Raw genomic sequence first — 11,477 nt, 5'->3', positions numbered from 1 at the left:
CAACTGAAAATATGTCATATTCTAGGTTCTTCAAAGTAGCCACCTTTTGCTTTGATTACTGCTTTGCACACTCTTGGCATTCTCTTGATGAGCTTCAAGAGGTAGTCACCTGAAATGGTCTTCCAACAGTCTTGAAGGAGATCCCAGAGATGCTTAGCACTTGTTGGCCCTTTTGCCTTCACTCTGTGGTCCAGCTCACCCCAAACCATCTCGATTGGGTTCAGGTCCGGTGACTGTGGAGGCCAGGTCATCTGGCGCAGCACCCCATCACTCTCCTTCATGGTCAAATAGCCCTTACATAGCCTGGAGGTGTGTTTGGGGTCATTGTCCTGTTAAATAAATGATGGTCCAACTAAACGCAAACCGGATGGAATAGCATGCCGCTGCAAGATGCTGTGGTAGCCATGCTGGTTCAGTATGCCTTCAATTTTGAATAAATCCCCAACAGTGTCACCAGCAAAGCACCCCCACACCATCACACCTCCTCCTCCATGCTTCACGGTGGGAACCAGGCATGTAGAGTCGATCCGGTCACCTTTTCTGCGTCGCACAAAGACACGGTGGTTGGAACCAAAGATCTCAAATTTGGACTCATCAGACCAAAGCACAGATTTCCACTGGTCTAATGTCCATTCCTTGTGTTCTTTAGCCCAAACAAGTATCTTCTGCTTGTTGCCTGTCCTTAGCAGTGGTTTCCTAGCAGATATTCTACCATGAAGGCCTGATTCACACAGTCTCCTCTTAACAGTTGTTCTAGAGATGTGTCTGCTGCTAGAACTCTGTGTGGCATTGACCTGGTCTCTAATCTGAGCTGCTGTTAACCTGCGATTTCTGAGGCTGGTGACTCGGATGAACTTATCCCCCGCAGCAGAGGTGACTCTTGGTCTTCCTTTCCTGGGGCGGTCCGCATGTGAGCCAGTTTCTTTGTAGCTCTTGATGGTTTTTGTGACTGCACTTGGGGACACTTTCAAAGTTTTCCCAATTTTTCGGACTGACTGACCTTCATTTCTTAAAGTAATGATGGCCACTCGTTTTTCTTTACTTAGCTGCTTTTTTCTTGCCATAATACAAATTCTAACAGTCTATTCAGTAGGACTATCAGCTGTGTATCCACCTGACTTCTCCACAACGCAACTGATGGTCCCAACCCCATTTATAAGGCAAGAAATCCCACTTATTAAACCTGACAGGGCACACCTGTGAAGTGAAAACCATTTCAGGTGACTACCTCTTGAAGCTCATCAAGAGAATGCCAAGAGTGGGCAAAGCAGTAATCAAAGCAAAAGGTGGCTACTTTGAAGAACCTAGAACAGTGTTGGCGAACCTATGGCACTGGTGCCAGAGGCGGCACTCGGAGCCCTCTCTGTGGGCACCCGCACCCTTGAAAAAGTCTTTGGTGTACTAATATGCCTTTGATTTTTCCTGTCCTTCATCAGCGAAGTGAGTACTATGAGTGGCACAGGCAGTGCATTGAATGTAGGCAGGCTATTATAGCTAAATGATACATGGAAAATATACTATATTGCTATTCAGGTTAAATTACTGGCTTGGCACTTGGCGATAAAGAAGTGGGCTTTGGGTTTCAGTTTGGGCACTCAGTCTCTAAAAGGTTCACCATCACTGACCTAGAATATGACATATTTTCAGTTGTTTCACACTTTTTTGTTATGTATATAATTCCACATGTGTTAATTCATAGTTGTGATGCCTTCAGTGTGAATCTACAATTTTCATAGTCATGGAAATAAAGAAAACTCTTTGAATGAGAAGGTGTGTCCAAACTTTTGTTCTGTACTGTATATATATAATGTTCATGTAATAGAAAAAAATATGCTACATAATGCTACATGCTTTCTATGATTATTATTGTCACTCCGTTATATTGACTGGAACTGTGTGAAGAAGCAGAGAAGTGAATCTTTCAGACGTATCAGCAATAATAAGGGCTTTGTCTTTCATTTCCCACACACATTATGTAATTGGTGATCTATTTTAGTGTCTTTATATAAAATAAAAAGGGACAGAAAATCTATATTTGGACCATAGTGGTTCAGGAATTAGTCATTTCTGCCAGTAACTGAAAAGAGAACCAACTCCCTTCTAATTAGAGTACCCACAGTCTATTGAGTGACTGTCAAGGCAACCAACTAGATACAATGATATAATAGTTTATTCACTGCAAAAAAATCAACACCCCTTAAAGGGGTTATCCAGCATTCCCTGCAATTTTAAATTCCCCTCCTCTCCCTGCTGTACCTGTGAAAGGAAGCATGCTTACCTGCTCCCTGATGCTCGGTTCCAGCTCCCTGGATCAATGATGTCATCGCTGCACCCGTGTAAACAGTTTCCCAAGCGGCAGTCATTGGTTGTAGAGGCGCACATGACCCCATCCATTTAGGATAAAGTACAGTGAAGACAACTTGGACCCAGGGAACTGGAACCAAGTAGCAGGGAGCAGGTATGTATGCTTCCCTTCACAGGTCCAGCGGAGAAAGAGGGGAATTTAAAATGTAAGGGAATTCTGGACAACCCCTTTAAGGAAACAAACACAAACCATTTCATATAGGAAAACAGATCTAACATAGCCCAGTACTGACACAATGCAACCATCTGGGAAAGTAATGGAACAGGGTATCAAGTGCAGGATAGGAGCCCTCCATCAACAGCATCTCTTTGTGGTCTAAGGATTAGAAGAGTTCTCCCAAACTGTCTTCAAATGTAAATCTGGCTTCATACAGTGTTATTACCTAAATCAACTAATCCAGACAAGCCAAGAGAAATCACTGAGAAAGGTCTGACCTTTAAATACGTACATCGGATACCTTCACTTACTGTACAAGCGGCTGAAACTGGCCATTTTCGCTAGTACCTGTAAACTTTGAGGACAGTAATATGCTACAAAACAATGTACCCATAGCAGTGACCTGCATTATCTGTTCCAGTATAGTGAGACTGAAGAGTCTTTCAAGATTCTACCTTTTCATAGATTGGATTAAGCCCAGATCTGTGGGAAAGTGGAAAAATGTGGAGAAATTATGAGAACAAGGCACAAGTAAAATATTATTAAATCCCCATCTCAATTTGTAAAAAATTGACGGTTTCTTATAAGACGCTGTGATGCTCATTGCTGATAAACATGTACCACTACTCTACCAACACCTATAAATATATAGCTGGGAAGCTGCACAAACTGAATATTGAGGTTGACTAAAGTGTATTACCCATGGCTCCCAAACACCACCAAATCTGCAATCCCTGAAAGCCGACACCATCCCGAAATACCACACATCTGTCTTGTCAGGAATAATCCACCACAGATTACTTTTGCTAGGCAATGGAGGAAGAAGTTACCTGTAACCTGTCACTGTTTAGCCTCTGAAGGGTCATGTACTAATGTTCTAGCCAAGTTTTTTGGCATAGAAAGATTGCAAGTTTTGTTGCAAGTGCTGTTTTGAGACAAAATATGCAGCTTTTTAGCTTTTGCTCACACCCTCGCCTCTTTTCCAAAAAGTAGGGTGTGGGCAGGAAGAGGCAGCCCAACTTAGAAACCTGTGTGCCATAAAACTAGTGCACATTACACCAGAAATCTACTCCAGTCCAGCAGAAGATGCGACTAATTTATTAAGAGGTGTGTGTCTCGTGTGGGTGCTGTGTGGTAGTGACTGTTGTGGACATACTTATGGCTGTTACTAATATGGGGACACTGTTGCATTGTTCATATTTATATTAGGATACTGTGGCCATTATGTGATTGCTGTAGCTGTTAATGTTATGGGAGCACTGCATCTGACAAAAGTATGGGGGTTTTGTGGCATTTGAAAAATGTCTCCGTTTCTGTATGCAGCTGTCCCTTTTCCATCTCCAAATGCAAACTGACTCCTAGCACATATTTTGTATGGACAGAAAAATGAGCTTACTCTTAAAGTGTGATCCCATGATCCTGAGCTAAATGCTGTTCCATCTGGAGACACACGCAACGTGCTCACTCTGTTCTCATGGCCAAACAAGATGGAGACTCTGCTTCCTTTTAGGACATCCCAAACATTGATTGTGTAGTCGTTATATCCAGCAAATAGCAGCCGACCTGAAAAAAGCACATGAGTTATTAAAGGGGTTCTCCAAGAGTATAAAATGCCCCCCCCCCCCCCCATGTGCCAGGCACTCCACATGAAATATACTTACCCCGGTCCCCGCTCCCAGCGCCACTCCTGGTCCCTGAGAGAGCAGCCAATGGCAGGCGGGGACGAGCCTCCGTAACAGCCCGGGAGCGGGGACCGGGTAAGTATATTCCATGTGGGGTGCCCGGCACATGAGGGGACATTTTATACTCTTGGAGAACCCCTTTAGGAAAAAACCTTTCTAATTATAAAGCCTTACCTACAAGTAGTCACTCACTAATGAATATTGCCCCATATGTGTTGCCATGAGGAACATACGAATGTAGACAACCCTGGTGCTACAGACCATTTAAATTACAATGGTTTCCGTCTACCTCACAGATAAGGCTACTTTCACACCTCCAGTCCAGAGAACAGCCTGACAGAATTCTCTGGATCCAGAGTATAATAGGGTCCCGCTGCATGCTGTGGTTTGTGTCTGGCCGGAGTTTCACACCGGAAGTTTGAAAGTAGCCCTAAAAGAGTTGTCCAACGGGATACTATTTTTTAGATAATGAGGAGAGTAGGTTAAAAAAAAATATGCATCCCCTTACTGATCTAACACCACTGCTGAACCTACTGGGTCCCCTCTAGTCTGCACTTACTGGTCCCAGCTCAACATGCAGGAAATGCCTGGAGATGTCTGCTCAGCCAATCGCTGGATGAGGTGGTTCATTTCTGCTGTCAAAGACTGGCTTAACAGGCCAATTTAACCCATTCTGCCCAAAATACAAAAATGTTATCTTACCAGACACCCTCTTTAAAGAGGTTGTGCCAATTTAGAAACGTATCCCCTATCCACAGAATAAGGGATAAGTATCTGATCGGGGGAGGTTTGGTTGCTGGGATTATAATTGTTAGGAGTCCCAGCAGTCAGAAGCCAACTGAACAGATACTTATCACCTATCCATTGGTGATAAGTATCTGATCTCCTATATGGTATCCTTACAGGTGCTGTACAACACAGACCCCTCTACAGAATACACAAATAAGGGATGCAGAGCAGATGACATGAGAAGAGAGATTAACTACCTGCAGCAGAGGAACCAGGAGGAACATTAAAATAATGACGTATAATGCATGTTACTTGATAAAGAGATGTCTGTCCAGTGACATACAGAGGAGCCCTCACAACAAAGATAAAAATGAGCCACCATAATAGTGCTCGTTTTTCCATCCAGAAAAGCATGGCTTACTGTTTGATCCGCCTGCAAATTATTTCCCTGACTCATGGGTCACTCCCTGAACCCCTATCTATAAAGCTCCTCCGAAGAATGTGGTCCAGCACAGGTTCTTGACGCTCAATAGCAAAAGGGGTGAGACCAGCCAGGAATTACCTCTCCCCATACAAGGGCCTCATACCAGGCACATGACCTGTTCCACAATAAGTAAACTCCTGTAAACACCATCAATAGAAGGGACATCACATCTAGACATGACCAGACATAATTCTGAAGGCTACCGAGAGCCATTCATTTACATGCTGTGATTCATTATTACAGGAACGTGCTTATCCAAAGAGTCTTATTCCAGTAACTGAATGCTTTTCTCTTTACAAAGCATTGCACTGGAATTTTCCTGCCTTCCAGTTTAACTGTTGACAGCTGTTTTAGAGAGTGAAGGAGAAGTGCTGACTGGATGCAGTTGCTACTGAGCAATGAGCTTGCAGTACAAAAGCTGTATGTGAAATACCTAAAAACATGCATCCACACAGCAGTTTCTTGTCACAGAGGCAGTTTAATTGCTTCCAGAAAAATAAATGAGATAATCTGCACATTCTAGTGGTATCCTTCTTGCTAACATCCATAAAAGCTTTTATATATGTTTACTTTTACTGAATGGTATTATGTGCATCTTGGAAATCATCCAGTGTCTGGAGGCTCAAGATAATTACTAGATAAGTATAAATCACAACAAACTACTAATGCCCCTAAAAGACTAATAATTATACGCCCATAGGTAGTAGTAGTCTCTCAGCTTTCCCAGATTCCTGAATTGCAAATTTGCCTAGTTGTAAAGCGATACATCCAGGGCTAGATTAGGGTTGGTTTGGGCCTCATGCTACCTCTAAGCCTGACCTCCTATTATGTCGCATATAGAAGAGTTGGCCCTCTGAAGTCTATGCAAGTTGTGGAGAACTTCAGAACAAGCAACTTCAAATGGGAGAGATCAGAGATGCCTGGCCAGCTCTCTACCTCCTTGCCTAGATAGGATCACCGAATGGCCACTACGGAGAGTGGGTGGTGGAGGCAAGTAGGTCACCAAGACTTATGTCTTTTGTGGCCTCCATATAATCAGCCCAAGATACATCTCCCACGCTTGTAATTAGGCTGGATTACCAACCAAACTCTGGTAAACTTAATTTCTTGTCATCCATGTTTCCTAGAAAGAGTCATAATTAAGAAATGGAGAGAACGGTGTACTAAACGTTATTAATAAATAGTGTTTAATATATAAGTAGGTAAGAAAAAGGAGAACTTACCACTAAGGGAGAAGTCAACACTTGATGCTCCAAAAATGATGCTCTCTTTGGAATAGATGGCGACTTCTCTATCCGCTCGGAGATCAAACATACGACACTGTAGATAAAATAGATAGTGAGTCATTAGTTAATGTTAGCTCAACATTTTTTAAACCTTTAGCAATGTTAAAATGGCTTAAAACTTGGGCTGGACTATGGTCAATTAAAAAGTAGCATATCCCCCTAAACACTCATCTGTAAATGCAGTAGGAAATTCACTAATATAATCTCTGATCTACAGAACATTCCCGCTAATATTTACTTACCAGATATGTTTAGAGGTACTGAACTTTTATCATCCTAAAGGGATATACAGCTACCCACTGTGAACAGGGGGCAGTTGGAAGAGCACTTTATTTGTGCTATACCAAGGGGGCAATTAATGAGTGGAAATAAGGACAAACTGTATTACAGCACCACAATAACCTCTTCATATCCCTGCCCCACTTTTATCAGCAGACATTCACTAGCTTCATGCCTCCTATGGGAACACTTTAATGCAATATGAAGTAAAAAAAACTATTTTCCTTATAGCATTTAATAAAATGACATGAGAACTGAATAAGTCAAATACAGCACAAACCAGACAAGCAAAACAGTGTCCATCAATGCAATAAAATGTAAAATGTCTCCTTAATACCAGGTCTTCATTTTAAAATTGCTCCCTAAATATTTAGTTGTCTGTATTGCCATGTAAGCAAAAGGATCCAAAAACGACTTACTCTGCTTAACTGAGATGTGTTTTACATAGGTGTGGTATGTTATGGCATAATGTCCCGCTAATTTGAGGGTCTGGCTAAGTCCCTGTGTCCTGACAAAGTCCTCTCGGCAAGTCAGATATGCTGGATAGTCTCATATTGTGGGATTAATCATTTTCATTACATTTGAAGCTGTTTTTCTTTTGCTGATCCGAGACTTAGTTTCCAAGTTATAATACTTTTTCCTAATATGTAAATTAGGCACCACCACTGTTCTCATTGAACCTAAGCTCCGCTTCTTTCTGTGGCTAGATCAAAGGAGGGGTTGGCCACAGAAAGGAGTAGAGATTGGGTGCAACAAGAGCAATAGTGAAGCCTTCATTGCACCAAACACCTAAAGTATCATAACTTGGAACGGAGCCTCTGATCAACAAAAGAAAAGCAGCGTTTTAATCAGGTGAGCTGTGATTCTATGCAAACAGTTTGGTAGGAAAGTCGCTGGTGACAGATTCCCTCCAAAAGTATGTGTGTAGAAATTACAGGGTAGTTGCAAGCATAGGTGTCATATATGAGCGCATGCTCTGGAGGAGGGATCCGTGCAGTGATTTATAAAGCACTAGAAGGCCTGAAATCATGTACAAACATAAGCAGACTTTAGAGCTCTGCATACATTAGCTTGCCTAAATATTTGTCTGAGGTTGCACACTAGCTGAGGCTGCCAATAAAGGCAGCAAATACACAAGCAATGTGCAAAAAAGTAGGAGCTGCACATCATATGGACCTGCGGGACCCACAGCATCCTACACAGTTATCACAGTTACCGTAGCATCATCTGAGCCAGAGGCAAACGCATCTCCGCTGGGATAATACCTAGAGAGAGAGAACGTGCCAGTCAGAACTTGCAAAAGTCAAGGTGGTTTTCATTCATTTATTAGCATCCATCATGAGCACAACGCTACAATCATTATTCACATTGCATAAAAGCACTAAATGCACATAAATGTATTTTTGTTCTGCATTTTTTGAGGATCAGATGCGGAACCATTCATTTACATGGGGCCGCAAAAAATGCGAAAAACATACCATGTGCTGTCCGCGTCCGTATGTCCGTACCGTTGTCCTGCAAAAAAGATATACTTTTCTCTGTTTGCAGACAAGGATAGGACATTTCTATTGAAAGGAAAAAGAGAATGGCGGCATGCACACAGCCGGTATGCGTGTTTTGGGGATCCACAGTTTGTGGACCGCAAAACATATTTGGTCATGTGCATGAGGCTTAGCCTTAATGACCTAAGTAAGGGCAGTATGCATTTCCGACCAGCTGCTCCATCCATTTCAGGGGGGCTCCACGAGGTAATGGACCACCTCGACCTACTGCTGGGACCACCACCGATCTAATAGTTATCTCCCATCCTGTGGATAGGGGATAACTTTCTCTAACTGTAATACCCCTTTTAAATGGGATCACCCCTTTATATAAACATCTTAGTTACGTTAGTATACTGTGTATTTGTTGCACACACAGTGTATGGGTCCATTCACACGTCTGCAAAATGGGTCCGCATCCGTTCCGCAATTTTGCGGAACAGGTGCAGACCCATTCATTTTCAATGGGGCTAGAATGTGCTGTCCGCATTTGTGGATCCACACTTCTGTACCGCAAAAAAATAGAACATGTCCTATTCTTGACAAGAAAAGGCATTTTCTATGAGAGTGCCGGCGATGTGCGGTCCTCAAAATGCGGAACGCACATTGCCGGTGTCCATGTTTCAATATCATGTTAAATAGGAGTCAGCATACACCTGCCATCATTTAAAGTGCCTCTGATTAACCCCAAATAAAGTTCAACTGCTCTAGTTGGTCTTTCCTGAAATTTTCTTAGTCGCATCCCACAGCAAAAGCCATGGTCCACAGAGAGCTTCCAAAGCATCAGAGGGATCTCATTGGTAAAAGGTGTCAGTCAGGAGAAGGGTACAAAAGAATTTCCAAGACATTAGATATACCATGGAAAACAGTGAAGACAGTCATCATAAAGTGGAGAAAATATGGCACAACAGTGACATTACCAAGAACTGGACGTCCCTCCAAAATTGATGAAAAGACGAGAAGAAAACTGGTCTGGGAGGCTAAAAAGAGGCCTACAGCAACATTAAAGGAGCTGCAGGAATAGCTGGCAAGTACTGGCTGTGTGGTACACGTGACAACAATCTCCCGTATTCTTCATGTCTGGGCTATGGGGTAGAGTGGCAAAACGAAAGTCTTTTCTTACGAAGAAAAACATCTAAGCCAGGCTACCTTTTGCAAAAATACATCTGAAGTCTCCCAAAAGCTGTGGGGAAAGGAGTTATGGTCTGATGAAACCAAGGTTGAACTTTTTGGCCATAATTCCAAAAGATACGTTTGCCCCAAAAACAACACTGCACATCACCAAAAGAACACCATACCCACAGTGAGCATGGTGGTGGCAGCATCATGCTTTGGGGCTGTTTTTCTTCAGCTGGAACTGGGGCCTTAGTTAAGCTAGAGGGAATTATGAACAGTTCCAAATACCAGTCAATATTGGCACAAAACCTTCAGGCTTCTGCTAGAAACTTCATCTTTCAGCATGACAACGACCCAAATCATACATTCACATCAACAAAGGAATGGCTTCACCAGAAGAAGATTAAAGTTTTGGAATGGCCCAGCCAGACCCTAGACCTTAATCCGATTGAATCTGTGGGGTGATCTGAAGAGGGCTGTGCACAGGAGATGCCCTCGCAATCTGACAGATTTGGAGTCAAAATGTGCCATGCTGATAGACCTATACCCAAAAATACTGAGTGCTGTAATAAAATCAAAAGGTGCTTTAACAAAGTATTAGTTTAGGGGTGTGCACACTTATACAACCATATTATTTTATTTTATATTTTTTCTTCCCTCTACCTAAAAGATTTCAGTTTGTTTTTCAATTGAGTTGTACAGTTTATAGGTCACATTAAAGGTGGAAAAAGTTCTGAAATGATTTATCTTTGTCTCATTTTTTTACATCACAGAAACCTGCCATTTTAACAGGGGTGTGTAGACTTTTTATTTCCACTGTATGTACCGTACTTCCATGAATTTATCAGTAGGATCGAATGATTTAAAGGTGTTGAAACCTCTTTACCTGCTTCTCTATGAAATCGCTGCACCACCACTGAGGGGATGGCAGCAGAGAAGCTACTGAGCATGTTAGTCCACATCAGAATGCAGGAGATGGTGGACCAGAGGGACAAAAAGCAGCGGGGGCTTTGTGAGTGTAATGATGATAAATGTAAGTGATTATAATATTACAGCGATACGATAGGTTTATTGGGGAAAATTGTACAACTGGAAGGCAGCTCTAGTACCCTGCTGGGCCGCCTCTAGCCTGGATACAAGATGAGATGCGGTTGGGTATGGAGGCATACAGGTTCTGTATCTTGCAGCACATTGTAGGTTGCTGATGCTGGCATCCCAACAGGTCCCATAAATGCTCGATTGGTGATAGATCGGATGACCAGGCAGGCCAAGGAAGTGTTACAATCTGGGGGAGACATTCCTGGGAAACCCCTGCTGTGTGTGGGTGAGCAGTATCCGGCTGGAAATGCCATTTGGAAGCCCTGCCATGAGAGGAACACATGTGCCTGTAGCATGTCCTGCACGTATTGCAGAGCTGTTAGTGTCCCTTGTATCACTACTATGGGTGACTGACTGTCATATGAGATGACTTCCCAGATTATCACGCCAGCAGTTGGGGCAATATGTCACTCCACAACTAAGGCAGCAATGAACCGCTCACCAGGAACCCTCCATACTCGAACTTGACCGACATCAAATTTCAAAGAGAACCTGGATTCGTCACTAAAGATGATACTGTTACACTCCGTTGTACTCCAGGTTTCTCATTCACAACACCACTGCAAACAAAGATGACAGTAGCTAGCTGTCAATGGGAGAACACATAATAGGCGCTGTGACACCAAATTTCATTCACTAAGCACCTGTAAATGGTCCGGGCAGAGATAGGGTTGTGTATTGAAGGTGCCACCTGTATCTGAATGGTGAACAATGAAACTGTGGGATCTGCTTGTGTTTACT

At 42.8% G+C, this 11,477-nt stretch overlaps 1 protein-coding gene across 1 annotated transcript in view; it reads right to left on the bottom strand.

Annotated features, from left to right (window-relative positions):
- Positions 1 to 1,746: 1,746 nt before the first annotated feature.
- Positions 1,747 to 11,477, bottom strand: part of GNB5 (G protein subunit beta 5) — a 43,507-nt gene continuing 33,776 nt past the window's right edge. The window contains exons 8-11 of the mRNA XM_044273825.1: positions 8,198 to 8,246; positions 6,640 to 6,736; positions 3,918 to 4,084; positions 1,747 to 3,004 (exon numbers count right to left, since the gene is read on the bottom strand). Of these exons, the coding sequence (XP_044129760.1) occupies positions 2,993 to 3,004; positions 3,918 to 4,084; positions 6,640 to 6,736; positions 8,198 to 8,246 (325 nt within the window). The 3' untranslated portion in view covers positions 1,747 to 2,992. The remainder of the gene's footprint in view (positions 3,005 to 3,917; positions 4,085 to 6,639; positions 6,737 to 8,197; positions 8,247 to 11,477) is intronic.

Source organism: Bufo gargarizans, unplaced genomic scaffold (genome assembly GCF_014858855.1).
Source record: "Bufo gargarizans isolate SCDJY-AF-19 unplaced genomic scaffold, ASM1485885v1 original_scaffold_1171_pilon, whole genome shotgun sequence".
Lineage (NCBI taxonomy): Eukaryota > Metazoa > Chordata > Amphibia > Anura > Bufonidae > Bufo > Bufo gargarizans.
This window is presented reverse-complemented; position numbering and strand designations above follow the sequence as displayed.